Consider the following 22665-nt stretch of genomic DNA (forward strand, 5'->3'; position numbering starts at 1 on the left):
TCAGAAAAGAACTAACACCTATCCTTCTTAAACTGTTCCGAAAAATTCAAGAAGAAAAATTCCCAAGCTCATTTTACAAGGCTAGCGTTATCCTAATTCCAAAACCAGATAAAGACACTGCAAAGAAAGAAAATTATAGGTCAATATCCTTGTTGAATATAGATGTAAACGCTTCAACCAAATATTAGCAAACCAAATCCAGCAATACATTAAAAACATCATAAACAATGATCAGTTAGAATTTATTCTTGGAATGCAAGTTTTGAACAATATGCACTAATCAATTAATGTGATATACCACCTAAACAAAATGAAGGATAAACATTACATGATCATATCAATAGATGTAGAAATAGCATTTGACAAAATCCAGCCCTCATTTATGATAAAAACTCTCAGCAAAGTGAGAATATTGGAACATAATTCAGCATAATAAAGGCCATATTTTACATACCCACAGCTACAATTATCCTCAATGGGAAAAGACTAAAAGCACTTCCCTTAACATTAGGAATAAGATAGTGATGTTCACTTTCACCACTCTTATTTAAGGTAGTCTTGGAAGTCCTTGCCACAGCAGTTAGACAAGAAGCAGAAATAAAAGGCATCCAAATTATGAAGGAGGAGTAAAACTGTCATTTTTTTGCAGATAACATGGTACTGTATATAGAGAACCCTAAAGACTCCACCTAAACGTACTACTAGAAATGATAAATGGATTCTTTTAAGTAGCAAGATACACAGTTAATATTCAGAAATCAGTTGCATATTTGTATACCAATGATGAACTATCAGAAAAGGAAACTAAGAAAACAATCCCATTTGCATCAAGAAAAAATACCTAGGAATAATTTAACCCAAGGAGGTAAATGACTTGAACTTGCAAAATTATAAGGCACTGAAGAAAGTAATTGAGACAGATGCAAATAAATGAAGTATAATACCCAAAGTAATCTATAGATTCAAAGCTATTGTTTTCAATACACCAATGGCATATTTTGCAGAACTAGACACAAATAAGTCAAAAATTTATATGGAACCACAAAAACAAAAACAAACAAACAAACAAAAATACCCTCAATAATCATAAGAGACAAATAAAGTTGGAGATAACAAGCTACCTGATAGCAAGGTCATAACAATCAAAACAGTACTAGTACTGGTATATAAACAGACATGTAGTTGAATTGAACAGAACAGTGAGCCCAGATATAAACTCACACTTATATGGCCAATTAATATTTGACAAAGGATGCAAGAACAAAGAAAGGGATAAAGGTGGTCTACTCAACAGCTGGTGCTGTGAGAATTGGCAAATAAGTAAATATAGACCACCGTTTACATTATATGCAAGAATAAACTCAAAATAAAGACTTAAATGTAAGCCTCAAAAACAATAAAAATCATAGAAGTAAACATATAGCAATTTTTCCCCCTGATACATCTCCTTGGGCAAGGAAATCAAAATAAAAAATAAACCAAAAGTACTACATCAAACTAAAGAGTTTTTGCACAGCACAGGAAACCATCAACAAAATGAAAAGATAACCATTGAATGGCAAATGTATTAGCTAATAATACATCTGATAAGAGGTTAATATCCAAAATTTATAAAGAACTCATCCCATTCAACATAAAATCCAATTAAAAAATTGAATAGTGGACCTGAATAGACCCTTCTCCAAAGAGAACATATAGATGGCCAATAGAAATATGAAGAGATGCTCAGTCACTGATGGTCTGAGAAATGCAAATTAAAACCACAATGAGATATTACCTTACACCTGTCAGGAAGGCTGTCATCAATATATCAACAAACAACAAGTGTTGGTGAGGATGTGGTGAAAACGGAACCCTAGCGCACTGTTGGTGGGAGTACAGATTGGTGCAGACACTATGGAAAACAGTATGGAGGTAACTGAAATAATTAAAAATCAAACTGCCTCATGACCCAGCAATTCCACTACTGGGTATTTATCTAAAAAACCCCAAAACACTAATTTGAAAGAATATGTGCACCCCTTTATTGCAGCATTATTTACAATAGCCAAGTATGAAAGCAACCTAAGTGTCCATAAATCGATCAGTGAAATCTATTGTATGTTTGTACAATATTTTATCCACTGATCGATTTATGGACACTTAGGTTGCTTTCATACTTGGCTCTTATAAAATTACTTGACCATAGAAAATAACAAAATCCGACCTGGCCAGTTTGGCTCAGCAGTTAGAGCGTTGGCCTGTGGTCCAGAGAGACCCAGGTTTGGTTCCCGCTAAGGGCGTGTACCTTGGTTGTAGTTTGTCCCTGGCCCTGGTTGGGTGTGCAGGTGGCAACCACTCAATGTGTCCCTTTCACATTGATGTTTCTCTCTCTCCCTCTCTCTCCCCCTCCCACTCTATCTGAACAAAAAATGGAAAAATGTCCTCCAGTGAGGATAAAAACCAAAAAAACAAAATCTTACCATTTACAACAACATGAATGGACCTAGAGAGTATTATGCTCATTGAACTAAGTCAGTCAGAGAAAGACAAATTTATGTTTTTGCTTATATGTGAAATGTAAAGAACAAAATAAACAAACAAAATTGAAACAGACTCATAGAAACAGAGCTGATTGATGGTTACCAGAGGGGAAGGGTTTGGGAGGAGTAGGTGAAAGAGGTGAAGTGATTAAGAAGTACAAATTGGGGCCTGAACCCCGCAGGGCCGGGAGGCACCCAGCTTCCGTGTGTGTGTGTGTGTGTGGGGGGGGGGGGGGGCGGGGCACCCAGCTCCCACGCGGGGAGGAGGCCGAGGCCGCAGCTTGAGGGAGGCCTCAGGCCCTCAGCACCTGTGTCTGGCAGAGCCGGTTTGAGACCAAGAGACGATCCTTCCCTGACGGCGGGTTAATCAAGAGTTTTGGCCGGACCTTTGAGCACACACCGAGATAGCGAGGAGCCAGAGACGCAAAGCACAGGCTATGGAGCTGAAACGGATTAATAAGGAATTTAGTGATTGGACCCTCCAGCACAATGTTCTGCAGGTCCAGTTGGGGATGATATGTTTCATTGGCAAGCCACAATTATGGGCCCTAATGACAGCCCATATCAAGGCGGTGTATTCTTTTGGACAATTCATTTTCCTACAGACTACCCCTTCAAACCACCTAAGGTTGCATTTACAACAAGAATTTATCATCCAAATATTAACAGTAATGGCAGCATTTGTCTCGATATTCTAAGATCACAGTGGTCTCCTGCATTAACTGTTTCTAAAGTTCTTTTATCTATTTGTTCATTGCTATGTGATCCAAACCCAGGTGACCCCCTAGTGCCAGAGATTGCACGGATCTATAAAACAGACAGAGATAAGTACAACAGAATATCTCAGGAATGGACTCAGAAGTATGCCATATGATGCTACCTTAAAGTCAGAATAACCTGCATTATAGCTGGAATAAATGTTAAATTACTGTTCCTCTTTTGATTTTCTTATCTGGCTGCTCCCCTATCAGACCTCATCTTTTTTTATTTTTTGTTTACCTCCCTTCATTCATTTACATGCTCATCTGAGAAGACTTGTTCTTCCAGCTTTGGACAATAACTGCTTTTAGAAACTGTAAAGTAGTTACAAGAGAACAGTTGCCCAAGACTCAGAATTTTTAAAAAATGGAGCATGTGTATCATGTGGCCAATGTCTTCACTCTAACTTGGTTATGAGACTAAAACCATTCCTCACTGCTCTAACATGCTGAAGAAATCATCTGAGGGGGAGGGAGATGGATGCTCAGTTGTCGCATCAAAGGAAACAGCATTATTCTAGCTGCATCTATTCTTCTTTAAGCCTTCCACCATTAGAGATCTGAGGTTACATGATATACTTTATGCTCATAACTGATGTGGCTGGAGAATTGGTATTGAATTTATAGCATCAGCAAAATAGAAAATGTGATGTATTTTATGCATGTCAATAAAGGAATGACCTGTTCTTGTCTACAGAGAATAGAAATTGGAAGTCAAACACCCTTTATATTCCAAAATAGGGTCTCAAACATTTTGTAATTTTTATTTAAATTGTTAGGAGGCTTGGAGCTATTAGTTAATCTATCTTCCAATACACTGTTTAATATAGCACTGAATAAATGATGCAAGTTGTCAATGGATGAGTGATCAACTAATAGCTCTGCTAGTAATTGATTTATTTTTCTTCAATAAAGTTGCGTAAACCAATGACTTAGCTGCCTGGATTAAGCAGTATGGGAAACAATCTTTTGTAAATGCAGAGCTGTTTTTTGTATATACTGTTGGGATTTGCTTCATTGTTTGACATCAAATGATGATGTAAAGTTCAAAAGCGTGAATATTTTGCCATGTTCAGTTAAAAGTGCACAGTCTGTTATAGGTTGACACATTGATTAACCTGATTTATGCAGAATTAATAAGCTATTCAGATAGTGTAGCTTTAGTATGCTGCACACGATCCTGGAAACCCTGGAGTTCATAGATGGACTTGGGACCCAGCAGTTTTGAACATGTATATGGAGTTTAAGAAATTTATTTTCCAGGTGCAACCCCCATCTAAGTAAATTTTTTCTTCACCTTGTACACTTGACAGCTAACAAAAAACATAACATGAAAGTAATAATGGGTTTAAATTTACAAAATAAAGTACTGTTTGGTGTGGGAGTTGTCATAAGGCTGTGTTGAAGTGACTTAACTATGTGGGATATTGAGTATCCATTGAAATGGGTTTGTTCAGCTATTTACATTAATGAGCATTTAAATGCAACAGATAGCATTTCAGGTGACTTAACATGAATGAATAAAAGTCAACGCTATTGGAAAAAAAAGAAGTACAAATTGGACCTTGGCCAGTTGCTCAGCGGTTAGAGCATCAGCACATAGATCAAAGGGTCCTGGGTTTAATTACCGATCAAGGGCACATACCTGGGTTGCAGGTCCAATCCCAGCCCATGGAGGGGTTGTGGGGAAGACAACCAATTATTGTATCTCTCTTATATCCATGTTTCTCTCCCTTTCTCCCCCCCCACCCCTTCCACTCTATTTAAAAAAATATATCCTTGGGTGAGGATTAACAACAACAACAAAAGTACAAACTGGTAGTTACAAAATAGTCATGGAGATATACAGCATAGGGAATATAGTCAATAATATTGTGATAACTTTGTATGGTGCCAGTTGGGTACTGGAAATATTGAGAGGAACAGTGTATAAATTATATTATTTTCTAACCACTAAGCTGTACACTAAGACCAATAAAAAATAAAATTGAAAGTAAACTGCAAGGAAAAATAGAATAAAAAGTACAATCAAATAAAAATAAATAATATGTTTTTTAGGAAGGCATATACTCTTCTCACATCCTGTGCATTTTCGGCAAACCAGACCCACCCCCTGCCCCAATTCTCTGATCCATGATCTGGCTAATTTCTGTTTATCTTTTTTAGGGGCAGCTCTGTTGACCAATAACACCTCTAAGACACATATACTTCAGGTGCTCCTTCTGTGTTTATAGCACCAAACTGCACTGATCTGTTGCTTTAATTTGTAATTTATACTCTAGATTGTTAGCTCTAATTATTGAGCCATCTTTGTGGACCTAGAATTGAGCATATTGGTTGGTAAGAAGTATGTGGCAATTAAAAAAATAAATGAAATACTGAATGACTGAGAACATGGTAATATTTTACACTGTCTAATATCTGATATCAGTTAAATACCAATACTTAACTCCTTTATGTGTGGCTTGCAGATGCATATGTTTGATTTTAGGGTTTGAGGAAGCATTGTGGGGTCCATGGGAGCCTATGAAGTTTCATCATTGCACTTAACGATTAATCTACATACAACTAATGAGTTTTAGCATCTCTTCTCATTGAAGTGGCTGGGAAAGAGAAGTCATACATAGCATTCTTATGTAGAAAGAAGCAAACCCTGAGTTTGATAGAACTATCAAGGGCAAAGCAATTTTTTTATGTGCACATGAGTTAGAGCTTTGTACAGACTATCTATACCCACATTTCCATCCTATAACCATTGAGATGTTTTTATAAAACATCACTGAGTTCTTTTGGAGCCAGATGTTGTTATATTGTGGGTGACCCTAAATTTTCTTTGTATTTTTTCTCATCGTTGCAGATCTACACATATGTCTTTGCAAACATCAAGGCTGTTCGACTGGAAGCACTGCTCTTATCCTTGCTGAGCATCGTGGTGCTTGTTATGGTGAAAGAATTAAATGAACAGTTTAAAAAGAAAATCAAAGTTGTTCTTCCTGTGGATTTAGTTTTGGTGAGTACAAAATCAACGTTTATCATTCTGACCTGCAATGTTTTACAGTTGTTGGGGTAACCTGCTGAAGTTCACTATATTTTATAATAATTCACAGCTACTCCTGTCTCTTGTTAAAATACGTCTAATTTGTGTGGTTGTATATTAATGTAAGAACAGAAAACATTTGAAGTCAATAATTTAAAAAAGGAAACACACAAGTTTTCAGTTGTTACAGAATTTTTCATATTCTTGTAATTTTTTTTAAGTAAATAAAATAACACATATCCTAAGATTTTGAATAAGGAGACATATCTAGAAAGGGCAAGATGGCTGTGGTGTAACAGGAGGCTATGTGCCCATGCTCCCGGCCAGGGATGGGATTTACAGCTAAAATAGTGCCCAGTCAGCTTGAAAAAATGAGAGAAGTGTAGCTGATCGGACACTGAAGAAACTACGTAGAGACTTGTAAGACAAGGGGAGTATGGAAAAGGGGAGTTCCCTTGGAGCTGGTGCTTGGCTGAGAGGCCATCTATGGCAAACCTAAAGCCAGCATCATACTCAATGGCAAAAACTAAAAACATGTCTCTTAAGAAAGGGAGAAGACAGGGATGTCCACTTTCACCACTCTTATTCAACATAGTATTGGAAGTCCGAGCCATAGTGATCAGACAGAAAGAAAAAATAAAAGGTATCAAAATTGGAAAGGAGGGATTAATATTGTCATTATTCACAGAAGACATGATATTGCACACAGAAAACTCTACAGAATCTACCAAAAAGCTATTAGAGTTAATAAATGAATTGAACAAATTTGTAGGATACAAATTAATATCCAGAAATTGATGCCATTTTTATACACTGATAGGGATCTCTCTAAAAGAGAAGCTAGAAAACAATACCTTTTACCATTGCACAAAAGTAATAAGATGCCTAAGAATAAACTTAACCAAAGATGAAAAAGATCCATACTTGGAAAATTATATAACATTGAACAAAGAAACAGAGGAAGATACAAAGAAGTGGAAGCATATTCCATGTTCATAGATTGGAAGAATTAAAATAATTAAAGTGTCCATAGTACCCAAAGCTGTCTACAGATTCAATGCAATCCCTATTAAAATACTAGTGATATATTTCACAGATGTAGAACAAATACTCCAAAATTTACATGGAACCAAAAAGACCCTGAATAGCAGCAGCAATCTTGAGAATGAAGAACAAAGTCGGAAGGATCACAATACTGGATCTCAAATTATATTACAAAGCCATTATAATCAAAACAGCATATTACTGGCACAAGAACAGGCATATAGATCAATAGAAGAGAACAGAAAACCCAGAAATCGACCCATGCCATTGTGGTCAATTAATAGTTGGCAAAGGAGGCAAGAGTATATAATGGAGTTAACACAGTCTCTTCAATAAATGTGTTGGGAAAATTGGACAGGTATATACAAAACTAATTAAATTAGACCCCCACTGACACCATACATAAGAATAAACTCAAAATGGACAAAAGACTTAATTATAAGTTGTGAAACCATAAGAATCGTAGAAGAAAACATAGGCAGCAAAATTTTAGACATGTCCCGCAGCAGAATTTTCATAGATACATCTCTTAGGGCAAGAGAAGCAAAGGAAAAATAATGACATAGGTCTACATCAAACTAAAATGCTTCTGGACAGCAAAAGAAACTATCCTCAAAATGCAAAGGAAACCTACTGTATGGTAGAACATGTTTGCCAATGATACATATACAACTCAATAAAGGCAGACAAATCCAATTAAAAATGGGCAAAGGACCTAAATAGACACTTATCAAAGAGGACATACAGAAGGCTAAGAGATGTGTGAAAAGTACACAAAGTCACTAAATAATCAGAGAAATGCAAATTAAAACAACAATGAGACATCACCTCATACTTGCTGGAATGGCTACCATCAAGAAATCAACAAACTATAAATGCTGACGAGGTTGTGGAGAAGAGGGAACCCTAGTACACAGCTAGAGGGAATGCAGACTGGTGCAGCCACTATGTAAAACGGTATGGAGTTTTCTTAAAAAATTAAAAATTGAACTGCTGTTGGACCCAGTGATTACACTTCTAGGAATATATCCTAAAAATCCCCAAACACTAATCAGAAAGAATATATGACCCCCCTATGTTCACAGCAGTGCTATTTATAATAGCTGAGATCTGGAAACAGCCCAAGTGCTCATCAATAGATGAGTGGATAAAACAAACAAACAAACAAACAAACAAATGGTGGTACATATATACAATGGGATACTATACAGCTGTGAAAAAGAAGGATCTCTAACCATTTGAGATAGCATGGAGGGAACTATAGAGCATTATCCTAAGTGAAATAAGCCAGTCAGAGAAAGACAATTATCACATAGTATCTCTTGTATTTGGATTCTGATGAACAAAATAAATTGACGAACAAATATATCCAGAGGCATGGGAGCATGGCACAGACTATCAGATCTCAGAGGGAAGCGGTGAAGTGGGGCAAGAAGAACTTATGTGCATATATGCATAGCCCATGGACACAGTCAATGGTGTGGTGAAGGCCTGGAGTGAGGTGGGAACCAGGTGGAGGGAAGCAATGAGGGAAAAATGGGGGACATGCATCTCTAATACTCTCAACAATAAAGATACATTTAAAAAAAGAAAGAAAAAATAGATAAGTTGGACTTAAAATTTAAAACTTTATTCTGAAAACAATAGCATCAAGAAAAGTAAAGATAGGTCTTAAAATGAGAGAAAATGATTACAAGCCATATATTTGATAAGGGACTTCTTTCCAGAAAACAGGGTTTGGCAAAAGTAGGTTTACAGTTGTGAGTATGCAAGACACACTTTATTCTTGTATTATTATATATTAATTATTATTTCCATAACAACTGTAAACCTACTTTTGCCAACCCCTTTATAAGGAATTCTTAAAATTTAAGAGTAAAAGATAAGCTCGTCCAGTGTGGTCAAGCCAGGTTTGATTCCCTGTCAGGGCTTGATCCCCAGTAGGGGTGTGCAGGAGGCAGCTAATCGATATTTCTACCTCTCTTTCCCTTCCCCTCTCTCTAAAAATCAGTAAAAAATTTTTTATAAAGGAAAACATTTAATCAATAAATGTGATAAAATTACATTTTAAAAAAAGAGTAAAGAACAAATTTAAAAATGGGCCAAGGGTTTAAATAAACATTGCTCCAAGATAAATATAAAAACAGCCAATAAGTGCATGAAACAATTTTTTAAATGCATTTTATTAAAATTTTCAAAAGTATACAAAAGTAGAAAGAATAGTATGTCTTACCCTCATCTGTAGAATAAAGCATTTCCCACCTATTCTTTTTAAAAAAGCATATTATTGCCATTTTCAAAAGCATACAAAAGTAGAGAATAGTCTAAAAACTGCCATTAACCACCTTTAGTGCTTATCAACATATGTACAATCTTTCTTCTATTCATGCCCAATTTCCCCTACCTTCTCCCTCTTGATTTATTTACTTGAAACAAATCCCAGACATCATATTATTTCAGTTGTAACTTCTTCAGTATTTAAAAAATTTTTTTTCTTTATTGATTTTAGAGAGAGAATAAGGGAGAGGGAGAGAGAGATAGAACATCAGTGAGAGAGAGAACATCGATTGGCTGCCTCCTACATGGCCCCCACTGGGGATTGGGCCCACAACCTGGGCATGTGTCCTGATCAGGAATTGAACTGGCGACCTCTTTGTGCATGAGTTGATGCTCAACCACTGAGCCACACCAGCTGGGCACTTCTTCAGTATTTTAAATCAATTCCTTAAAATCATCAAATAAAAATACTCAGATTTCTCTGTCTCATCAAATCTTATATATATATATATTTAAAAAAATCATAGTCCAGATAAGATTTATTTATGATATTGTATTTGTTTTATATATTCACAGATTCCTCTATTTCTTTTTTGTCTCTTGTGCAGATTATTTGTTGAAGAAACCACATTCTTTGTCCTGTAGTTTTCTATATTATAGATTTTTCAGATTATATCCTTGTGATGTTGTTCAACTTGTTAGGTCTAAAAGCTTGATTGGATTTAGATAATTTTTTTTGTAAGAGTACACTTCCCATGGCATCACTGAAACAATTTAAAAGTCATAAGTCATCAGGGAAGTTAAAATGAAAACAGCTATGCGATATCACCTCACAGCACTAGAACGGCTATATTTAAAATGATGGATGATAGTAAGTGTTAGTAAGGATGTGGAGAAATTGGAATCCTTGTTTATTGCTGGAGGGAATGTAAAATGGTGCAGTCACTTGGGGAAACACCTTGACAGTTCCTCAAAATAATAAGCATGTAACTGCAATGTGATCCAGCAATTCCAAATCCTAGGTTTATACCCCAAAGAAATTAGAACATACCTCCACACAAAAACTTGTACATGAATGTTCATAGAAACATCACTTATACTACCCCAAAAGTAGAAATAACTCAAATGTCCATCAACTGACAAATCAAAATACAAAATGTGATATATCACATGAAAATCACATTTTTATATCACAATAAAAAATGAAATATTAATACATGCTACAGCATGGATAAACTTTGAAAACCTTATGCTAAATGAAAGAAGCCTATCCCAAAAGATCACATATTATATGATTATTTTTATATTAAATTCTCAGAATGAAGAAATCTATAAAGACAGAAAATAGATTAATGATTGTCTAGGGCTAATGGGGGAAGGGGATGGTGGAAGAGAATAGGGCGTAATGAGTGTGGGGTTCTTTATTGTGGACAAAATGAGATGGTAGTGATGCTGGTAAAACTCTGTGAGTATACTAAAAACTAAAACACATTTAATTGTAAACGTTAGATGTACCCCATCCAGGGATCAAACCCACAACCTGGGTATGTGCCCTGACCAGGAATGGAACTCATGAGGTTCTGGTGCATGGACGACGCTCCAACCAACTGAGCCACACCGGCTAGGGCAGATTGCTTAATTTTAATATTGGCTGTATGTACTGAACATCATGTATGTTGTCATTTTCCATATTCAGTATCTTGTGGCAATAGTATATTTCTTTTACAGTTCACAATATTTTCTGACCTGATATAAATATTTCATAAAAATGATTAGCAATTAAATTGACTGTCTTATAAATTTTTAATATGGTAACTTTTGAATATGTTAATACTAACCTTAAATTTTCAACTGCTACTATCTCATTTAGAAAATACTACTATATTACAATATTTATATATTTTAACAGTATAACCTGCAAAGTTTTGTTAGATTTTAAAAAAATGTTCAAGGGTGTTTTTTAAAAAAATCTATTTGATGTTTTAGAAACCTCTGTTAATTCAGTTAAATATTACAAATGAAAAAGCAAACAAATATCTGATAGAATACTATTATTGAGCATTAATTTTAAATATTGATTATTTTGCTAGCATGATTTTTGTTGCTACTTTTCTGGCCATGAATATTGCAAATTTTTACTTTAAGTAGATAATCAGTGTATCCCTTTTTAACAAAAAAGTAGTATATAAACAATTCTAAACTGTTACCAAAGTGACACCATAACCATGAGAAATTTCTAGTGCTTATTAAAATTATTAGGAGGGTGAAACAGGATTGTGAAAGTAGGTGCAAAACATTGGGGTGCCAGGGCTGATAAAACAAAGGCTACACTGGGTTCTGAACATGCATTTAAAGGGGATAATGGATATGGGCAGAAAACACATGACCTTGCTTGTCACATCCTATATCCCCTATGGTATATTATAGAATGGAGTGTAGGGCCCCTGAAACTTTGGGAAACATACTTTACTTCAAGAAATAGTAAAAGCTCAACATTTAAAAATACTCAGATTATAAATCATTATTGATTATTAATCTATATTAGGAATATCACTGCATTATCTCAAAACATGCTATTTTATAAAGCATCCCTTCATGTCACAAGAGACGAATGGTAAGGTTGGACTGTGGTATTTGTGCACACACACACACACATATACACAACTCCTACAATCTGTTTTTCTCCCCTTCAAAATTAGACATAATTGGGTTTACGTAGAATAGAATATTAAAAATATATATTATTGTAATACCATTTAATTTTTGATCCTGAAAATTAGGTGCTCTAAAATCTCAGAAGGATTTTTTGAATTTTAAAATTTTCTAATTTTGAAAAATCTGTACAACTGCTACATTACTCTTGACAATCATGGAGCACATGAACAATGTTTACTGTTATTTTAATTAATTTATTTAATCCTCACACAAGGACATTTTTGCATTTATCTTCAGATAGAGTGGGAGGGAGAGAAGGAGGAAGAGAGAGAGAGAGAAACATCGATGTGAGAGAGACACATCGAGTGGTTGCCACCCACACGACCCCAACCGGGGCTGGGGACAAACTGCAACCGAGGTATGTGCCCTTAGTGGGAACTGAACTCCGGCCTCTCTGGTCCACCGGCCGATTCTCTAACCGCTGAGCCAAACCGGCCAGGGCACAATGTTTACTTTTAGAAATAGTTTTTAGAAAGGTGTTTGAATGACTAACAATTTTCTTTTTATTTTCAAATGGAACCACACAGGTTATTGCTGCATCACTTGCTTGTTATTATACCAATATGGAAAATACATACGGATTAGAAGTAGTTGGTCATATTCCAAAAGGGTAACGTAGTCTTTTTTTCTTACTTTTTTGTTTGTATGTTTGTTTGTTTTGATGGAGGAAGGGACTGGGGGTCTGTGGTATGGATTTTATTTCTTTCAAAGGACCTGTAATGGACAAAATGCTAATTAATATCTATTTTTAAGTGATAAAAAAAATAATGCATATATAGAGAAAGACTTAGACTGTTTACATATAACTAGAAAAGTTGATAACTGTATTTTAAATTTGTTTTTTATTGTTGACAGTTTCACATGTTCCCCTATTCCCCTCGACTTTGATCCCCTCCATCCAGCCCCCTCCCCACCCCAGACCTTCCCCAAACTATTGTGTGTGTCCATGGGTTATGCATATATGTATATACATTCTTTGGTTAGTCTGTTCCTGTCCCCTCACCCCCCTCCCTCTGAGATCTGTCAGTTGATTATTTTATACAGCATTGCTTCAGGTAAAAGATTTGAAAATGGTTTACAAAAATATAATTTTTTAAAAAATTGAGGGCATTACATTTCCAAATTACAGTCATGCTCTGGGATTTAGTCTTTCCCATGTAATTTACATATTCTTATGACTATTTTTATTTCACTTAAAGCATAGTAATAGTACACAGGTGCTATCGGAAAGAACAAACCCGTAGACCCGGGTGTTGGATAACGGTGAGCAGAAGGATGGAGTGGAGAGAGCATGGTTTCCCTACCGTCTTAAAGCTTTCTTTTGAGCACTAGGAGGAAAGTTAGCAAGAAGAATTCTCTACCTAAAAGGTCAGAAGGTTGTTCCCAACAGAGCTTGAAAGAAAACAAAGGCATCTTTAGGAAGAGGGGAGGGTCTTATGGGTCATTCCCTTTTAATGAGATGTATGCACATAAATATTTATAAACTTGGGGTAAAGTTGGTTGTTGAGTTCTCTATATTTTTATCTTCTAGTCCCAAATTTTGGTTTCTCCTACTTTAAAATGGAGGGAGAATAGAAAGTTTCAGAGATTAAAGACATAAATTTTAAAAACTCTATCTTTAACCTTTATGCAGTTACAGGTTAATGGTGATTATCTGAGTCAATTTGGTTTTTCTAAAAAGTTATCTACTTTTCCACCTTCAAAAGTCAGTTGATTGTTTCTCTCTAGGTCAGTTTATTGGTATTAGTAATTAGGCAAGTGCATTTTGTTCATGAAACCAAAGTTCTTATAGTTTGAAATGGTAGTACTTTTGTATGGCATATATCTTAGAGCCTGTAGTGATACAACTCAATTTGCTTTGGGGGTAAACTTTAATTAGTGGGGAAAAAAATTATGCCTCTTCTCCATCCACACTAATTCTCCCTTATTTTGAGTGAACTTTCCAGACCCAGCCTCCTACGGAACCAACAACAGAATGTGACATTGAGATTAGATGGAGCTGGGGTTACATCTCAGCCCCGCCATTCATGCTGTGAATCGTACATTACCTAACCTTTCTCAGAGTGGATTTTTCTCCACAGTTAATATGAAAGGGCTGAGCATGCTACTTACTAGATATTAAATCAACATGTATTCACTTCCCCTTTTCTTCTTTTGCCCCAGAAGAATTTTGTTTATTTATTTTTTTGAGGGGAGAGACGTCTCCTAAAGCATCATCCAGAATAAATCAGTGATGATACTTGGTTTGGCACAAGTGGTTTTCAAAAAACAGTAAGACAATGGTCAGGTATTAGTGGAAAGAAATATTCTGAATAATTCTTTAAAACTGAGAACTGGTTAACTGTGGTCCTATACTTTGCAACAGAGGGTAGATGTAGCCTTTATACATATTTTTCTTACATATGTTGTTACCAGCGGGATCGGGGGCCAGTTTCCCTCAACACTCGTGGGAGTGAGGTGGCTCTTGAGATATCTTCAGAAAAAAGTTTTCTAAAACTTGCACAGGAGAATGAATGGTCTTTTTTGGTGTGGAGTTATATTTCTGGGATTGTACCATCCCAGTTCCCTATCCCAGTCCTGAACAAGGGGTTCAGTAAAGCAGAAACAGCAGGGCTGGTGTCCAGAGCTTCCCTTCCATGTGGTAGCCAGGTCCAGTATAAAGCATCAGTCTAGATACAGCCCCTTAATCCATTGTGTGGAGTCCACTTGGCTGTGAGCCACATGGTGAGCCCACAAGCTGGGTCTGGTACAGCAGCAAGCGGGGGTGGGGTGGAGGAACAAACTTGGGGATTAAATATTCACGTTTCCCAGCACTTGCAGTGGCCATGCCTATTCTGGCCACTGACTTGCTCCCAGGTGTGACAGACAGATAAGGTAAGCACCTTCCACGTCACTCAGATCTTACTGGGCATGCATGTAAACTGCCTTTGTCCAGTCCCTTCCCCCATCAATTTGCAGGTAACAGAACTGGAGAGTGTTAAATTAGCTGGTGTCCCCTTTACTCCTTTCCTGTTATATAATGACCAGATTATTTCAACGGCATCAATGTGATGCATAGTTAAGTGTGCTGTAAAGGATCGAGTTAAAAACATAATTAAGCTCATGAACTCAATGACAAATTTAAGGATTAACTGAAGAACTGTAGCTCACAGTAAACTAATGTTCTCATACAGCACTATAGTGCTTAAGGCAGGGAATACAGTCTCTAATGCCAGCCAAGTAAATATTTGGAAAGGCTCAAATGAAACAAGGCTCCAAGTGTGCCTTTGTTCTGATACAGAACAATTTTGTTGAGGCAATACCTGTGGTGAACCTGGGTGCAAATGACAGACGTGTAGAGTTGTTCCTCTGGGGTTCCTTGCAATTTTGCTTTTCTGATAAATAATGTTGAAAACAAAGGGCTTCTAAGGTCAAGTCTGCTTGGTTTTTTAATGTGTATTTTACTTATTCTGTGTAAACTTCGGAGTTGTTGCCATAGTTGAATTCATTGCAAGTTGTTACAAAAATTACATGGAAGTTGACGACCTCATTATGGTATTTCTTTCCACAGAATTCCTTCACCTAAAGCTCCCCCAATGAGTGTTCTCTCTGCAGTAATCACAGAAGCATTTGGAGTGGCACTTGTAGGCTATGCGGCCTCACTGGCTCTTGCTCAAGGATCTGCCAAAAAATTTAAATATTCAGTTGATGACAACCAGGTGGAGTATGCTCAGTCAGTCCCTGTCCACAGCTATTGTGTCATTGTGCTATGTCCTCCAAGCTCCTGACAACGTTGATCTTATGAAAACTATAACTTGACTAAATATACAGCAAGAATAGGTAGGACAAAACAAAAGAGAAATCTCTAAGTCATTCATAGCTGAATATCCGTTCTTATGGGTTGGTTTATAATTTTATTTTATTTTTAGAGAGAGGGACTTCTTGATTTTCTTTTTAATTTGCCTTTAGGAGAGAATCTAAATATATTAACATTGAGAACTTGCTTTTTAAAAATATGGATTCTAAAGTACAAATAACACTAGTGTTGCTCTTCTTAGTAAAAAACTAAAGGATGATGTCCCGCCGGTGTGGTTGCCAGTTCAATTCCCAGTCAGGACACATGCCCAGGCTGTGGGCCAGATCCCCAGTGGGGGGCATGCAGGAGGTGGCCAATCAATGTTCTCTCTCATCGATGTTTCTCTCTGCCCCTTCCTCTCTCTCTAAAATCAATAAAAAACAAACAAACAAACAAACAAAACAACTAACAACAAAAGAATAAAGGATGTGAGTGCGTTTTTAGAATGCCAAAGGATGAAGATAATGTTGATCGTATTTCTGAATCTACTTCTTCCTGTTTTAAGCTCTGTGCCCTACATTTCTAAGGTCTGCAGAATACTGGTTACAATGTCAAATTACCCATGTCTAAGTCTCACTCTGACACTGTGTGCCCTTAATTATTTCCATGCCCCAGTCTCGTCGTCTGCATAAAAGCAGATTTATTAATTCAATAGTTGTGTATTGAATCCCCCTAATGTACCAGGCATGGGTCTAAGAACAAAGGATACAACAGTGAACAACACAGACCATATCTTCTCTCAACTCAGAACCTCCCAGAGGTTTTTCCTTGTACTCAGATTAAAAATCTCTTCTCCAAGATTTACAAAGCCCTCCATGACCTGTCACCATCCATGATTTTCTCTGATCTCATATCCCTTTTTATTCGGTGCTAGTCACACTTGCGACCTTCCTTTCCCTTGACCCCACTAGTCAAGATTCTGGCTCAGAACATTTGCACTTGCTCTTCCCTTTTCCAGAAACCGTTCCCCCAGATATCTTCCCGCCTCCCTTATTTAAAGGTTCCCTTCTCAGGGAGGCCTTCATTGGTAAGCTGAAGTCCCAAACTTCAGATTTTTCCACTCCCTCCTCTGCTTTACTTTACATATTCATCTTGCTGATTGTCAGCATTCCCTCTCTAGAATGTCAGTTCTGTAAGGGCGGGGATATTTCTCTGTTTTTTGCTGGTAACGGGAAAAGCAAGAAAAAAAAATTCAGAGGTTTTTACAATAATCTAGGTGAAATTTTTGTTAGCTTGGACCAGGATATAGCAATGGAGGAGATGAGAAGTGGACAGATGCTGACTTGGAGGTAGCTGCTGTTTGGGAAGAAGGGAAGGAGTCAAGATTATGGTCATGTGCTGCTTAATTAGGGGATACATATTCAGAAGTGTGTCGTTAGGCTCTTTGGTCATTTTTCAAATATCACAGATTCTCTTACACAAGCCTAGATGGCATAGCCTACATATATGATGCAGCCTATTGCTTCCAGGCTACAAACCTGTGCAGCGTGTTATTGTCCCAAACAACGTGAGATTAAATCAAGCACAAGAAAAGATAATATAATCAAGAGTCACGGTAAACATGAGGTGCATGAGGCTGTGCTGGTGTAACAGGGCATACTGTTTTACAGAAAAATCCTTTTTAATAATTAAAAGGAGTATAGTTTAAAATAACAATAAAAGGACCCTAGGCTGGGTAGCTCAGCTGGTTAGATCATTGTTACAATACACCAAGGTAGCAGGTTCAGTTCCTGGTCAGAACACCTACAAGAATCAACCAATGAATGCATAAATAAATGAAACAACAAATTGAGCTCTCTTTCTCTCTCTCAAATCAATAAGTAAACACTAAAAAATAATAACCATAAAAGATAGAGTTTAGTAAATACATAAACTACGAACAGTCATTTATTATCATTATCAGCTGTTACATACAGTACCTAACTGTATGTGCTGTACTTTTATATAGAAGGCAGTGCTTTAGGTTTATTTATACCAGCATCACCACACACATGTGAGTAATCTGCTGCACTATAATGTTATAGTGGCTACAGACACCACTCGGTGACAGGAATTTTTCAGCTCTATTATAATCTTATGGGACCACATGTGGTCTTGATACCATTATAATAATCTGGTTATTATTTAGCAGAAAAGGAGTGAAGAGGAGACTGGATAATACAGGCATGCCATTTGTACAGCTTTTCCAGGAAGCTGCAGCTAGCACTCTCCAGGTCTGCTCCCTGCAGATCGCGGGGGAAGGGTCTGGATAACATGGTGGGCTGCTTACCTATCAGTCACAGCTGGGAACAAGTCAGTGGCCAGAATAGGTGTGGCCACTGCAAGGGTGCGAAATTAAAGATATATAATCTTCTGAACAAAAAAAGTTCCCTCTCTTGTCTCTTGGTTCTCCTGACCCTCTTGGGACACCTGTTATAGGGAGAGCATTCCCCTGCATTCACCCACATGGCCTATGGCCATGTGGATGCCACACAATGTACTGATGGACTGAATTTAGCCTGATGCCTGATGCTACATCAAGCTTAACTCCACCATGGAATAAAAACTCTGGACACTGGCCCTGCTTCTGGCTTTGCTGAAACCCCAGCTGCATGTCTTCTAGGACTGAGCTAAGGAAACTCAGACTTTGAAACTCAAGGGATATAACTCCATGGAAATAAAAATCATTCATTCTCCCTTGTGAGTCTTAGAAAATTCTTTTTCTGAAGATATCACAAGAGCCCTACTCCCATTAGCAATGGAGAAACTTGGCCCACTGTTTTTACCCAAAATGTTATTACCCAAAACGTTATTATGAGGTACATGACCATATCTGTAAAGCTTTTGGCCCAAGCATTTGCTGCTTGAGATGGAAAAGAACTTGGGGGGACCAGGTTGGGGGTGGTAGAAAGCAATAGCTGGATTAAGTTTGGGATACCTGTTAGCCATCCAACTGGAGATGACTGAGTCCGAACTTTAGAAGAGTGGTCCAGGCCGGAGATATAAATTTGGGAATTGTCAATATGTATTCGGGTAGCTAAAATAAAGATAGAGAAGCGGTCCAATATTTGTGGTTGGTTAGAAGAGAAGTAACAAGAATAAAAAATTGTGGCCAGGGAGGTCGGAGGAAACCAGGAAGGTGTAAGGTCCTAGAAGAATCTACCACGAGCCTTTAAGAAGGAGGAAGTAAGCAATTGTGTCAAATTCTGCTTTTAAACCAAATAAGGTAGGAATTACCCATTGGATCTAGCATTGTGGAGGGCACAGAGTGGTGGGAACCAAAGCCTTGACTTCAATGATTTAAAAGATAGGGGAGAAACTGGCAACAGAGACATTGACTATCTTGTACTGTCCTACAACGTTGTTATGAGGATTCGATGAGGAAAGTTTCTGGCACATTTTATCACTCAGTAATTGTTTGCTTTTTTCTGTTTCCCCCCAGTGATTAAATTGCAACCAATGGAGAGAACAGAAATAGAATAGAAACAAGTCTTGTTGTTTGACATGTTGTACTTGTGGTCTCTAAAAGCTGATTATTAAGAAATGATATATTCTCATATTATCAATCTTACAGGAATTTTTGGCTCATGGCCTCAGCAATGTGATTTCTTCATTTTTCTTCTGCATACCAAGTGCTGCTGCCATGGGAAGGACCACTGGCCTTTACAGCACAGGAGCGAAGACTCAGGTAACCTCAGTGTCTAGCAGGGATGAAAGACCTGCCTGGCCTTTATTCTCTCCTGGTGGTTAAGAACAAGCTTCTATCTAAAGTACAGTAAACATTTCTACTTCTTCAATTTTTCTATCCCATTTTGAGGAAGTCTGTCTCTTCTCTTTCTTGTGAATGGTCCTTCCAGAAGCCGATGATTCAGTGAGCTGAGTACAAAAAAAAAAAAGAAATACTGAACCAATACTGAGGCTTTCCTGCTGGCAGCCTCTGAGCCGGAGCTTCCTCCAGTGGAGCCTCTGATATTGCGTTTCCGCTAAGCTAACCAGCTTGAAAATTTTCCATTTCTGTTCACTTTCTTTCAATCAAATGAAATCAATTATATGCAAAAATTCATCATTAACAATGAGATTCCTGAATGAATAGATGTACAAGTAGTTAAATGAGTAATATGCTGTTTGTACACATCTGAGGCTTAAAGGAATAATTATATATTTTTTTGAACTCAAGTCAGCTTAACATTTGAGTGCCTCCTCATAGCAAGTATTGTGCTGGTACTGGTAAGATGACAGTGAGGAAAACAAATATAATCTGGGATGATGATCCACAGTGGCATTGTCAGTGGAAACATATTCATTTATGTGCCAGGCATTGCATATCATACTTTTATGTAAATAAACTCATTTAAACCATTTTAGGCAACTCTGAAGGGAGAGAATAATTGTTATTCTTAGTTTCCACATGATACAGTTGAAGAAAAAAGGGTTAAAGTAAATTACCCAGGTCACAGAGCTAATGAGTTGGCAGAGCTGGGATTTTAACCCAGATAGATAGATATACCCCTAATCTTGTACTGTTAACCACAGTTCTATACAAAAAAATTCATGTACATATTAATACAGAAATTAATGTTATCCGCTAAACATTTTTAAAACAATTGGAATTGAATAAGAATTTATAAAAGGTTTTATATGATACTTCAAACATTTTTAGGAGCCTGACTTATAGTAAGTCTTTTTTGGGGGGAGGGGTTTGAAGAATAAATTTGAAAGGGTATGGTTCTTGACTTTGGGGAGCAAAGTGGCAGGAAAAATATGGATAAATAGATATTAAAATATCGCATAAAATTAATAAGAATATATATTTAAAATAATTTTTAAAATTGATTTTAGGGAGAGAGGAAGGAAGAGGGAGAAAGAGAGATAGAAACATTGATGAGAGAACATCGATTGGCTGCCTCCTGCATGCCCCCCACTGGGGATTTGGCCCACCACCTGAGCATGTGCCCTGACTGGGAATAGAACTGGCAACCTCTTGGTGCATGGGTCAACACTCACCCACTGACCCACACTGGCTGGGCTTAATAAGAATATTGATAAATACTAATTAATAGAGCAAAGGAGAAGCAGCAAGAAATTCTGAATGTATGAGAATTTGACAAATAATAATCACAACTCATTTGCTAAAATGTGAAATCCTCCTTCGACCTCATTATATATGAAAATTTAATTGATTTTTATGAAGTTAGTGATTTCAAATATAGGTTCATCATGTGTATTGGCATAAACATTTTTGCAAAACTGTGCTCTTAAATTTTTGTGATCTAAATTTGAATGTTTAATGTATTTATTTATTTATTGAATTTATTGAGATGACATTGTTAACAAAATTATGTAGGATTCAGGTGTTCAATACTATAATAGTTATCTGTATATTGTATTGTGTGTTCAACATCCTGAGTCAAGTCTCCTTTTATCACTGTTTATATCCACTTTTCTTCCCCCTAACCCCTTTTTCTTTCTGGTAATCACCATACTGTAGTCTGTGTCTATGATGTTTTGTTTGTTTGTATGTTTGTTTTGTTTTGCTTAATCCATTCACCATTTTCATCCAGCTCCCAAAGTCCCCTTCTCTCTGACAGCTGTCAGTCTGTTCTCTGTATCTATGAGTATTGATAATTTGTTTGTTAGTTTATTTTGTTCATTAAATTCCACATGTAAGTGAAATCATACGGTATATGTCTTTCTCTGACTGGCTTATTTTATTTAGCATAACACTCTTCATGTCCATCCATGCTGTCACAAAAGGTAAGATATCCTTCTTTTTTACAGCTGAGTAGTATTCCAATGTGTATATGTACCACTGCGTTTTTATCCACTCATCTACTGATGGGCACTTGGGCTGCTTCCAAATCTTGGCTATTGTAAATAACACTGCAATGAACATAGAGGTGCATATATTCTTTCAAATTAGTGTCTCTGGTTTCTTTGGATATATTCCCAGAAGTGGAATCACTTGGTTATAGGCAGCTCCATTTTTAATTTTTTGAGGCAAATCCATAGTGTTTTCCTTAGTGTCTGCACCAATCTGCATTTCCACCAATAGTGCACAAGGGTTTCCTTTTCTTCACACCCTTGCCAACACTTGCTTGTTTATTTGTTGATGACAGCCATTCTGACAAGTGTGAGGTAAAATCTCATTGTGGTTTTAATTTGCTCAGGTATCATCCCTTACTTCAAAGTCTCTTCTATCTAAGAAATTCTTGCATTCTATAGTAGTTTCTACTTGGTTTCTCACAAGGATGTGTATATTAGATTTATTCTCTTCATATTTAGGTTAAATAAGTATAACGAGCAGTTAAGGGCATGGGATTCTAGAGCCTGGACATGTTCTGGTCTTACCATAGTGATTGGGTGACTTTGCACACATAACTTGACCTCTCTAACCTAAGAGGACTCTGCTGTTAAAATAATTTTTAAAACAGTTAAGTGAGTTAATACATTCGTATTTAGTAAAATGTTTAAGTACCAAATAAATGCTCCTTCAGTGTT

The 22665-nt window shown here is 36.8% G+C and overlaps 1 protein-coding gene and 1 pseudogene across 1 annotated transcript in view; both read left to right on the plus strand.

Moving 5' to 3' along the window:
* SLC26A7 (solute carrier family 26 member 7) overlaps positions 1-22665 on the plus strand; it is a 122481-nt gene that overhangs the window by 50889 nt on the left and 48927 nt on the right. The window contains exons 7-10 of the mRNA XM_036263925.1: positions 6138-6290; positions 12881-12963; positions 15904-16051; positions 19742-19855. Coding sequence (XP_036119818.1) covers positions 6138-6290; positions 12881-12963; positions 15904-16051; positions 19742-19855 — 498 coding nt within the window. The remainder of the gene's footprint in view (positions 1-6137; positions 6291-12880; positions 12964-15903; positions 16052-19741; positions 19856-22665) is intronic.
* Positions 2960-3429, plus strand: LOC118631514 (annotated as a pseudogene).

The sequence above is a fragment of the Molossus molossus genome, unplaced genomic scaffold (assembly GCF_014108415.1).
Source record: "Molossus molossus isolate mMolMol1 unplaced genomic scaffold, mMolMol1.p scaffold_m16_p_16, whole genome shotgun sequence".
NCBI lineage: Eukaryota > Metazoa > Chordata > Mammalia > Chiroptera > Molossidae > Molossus > Molossus molossus.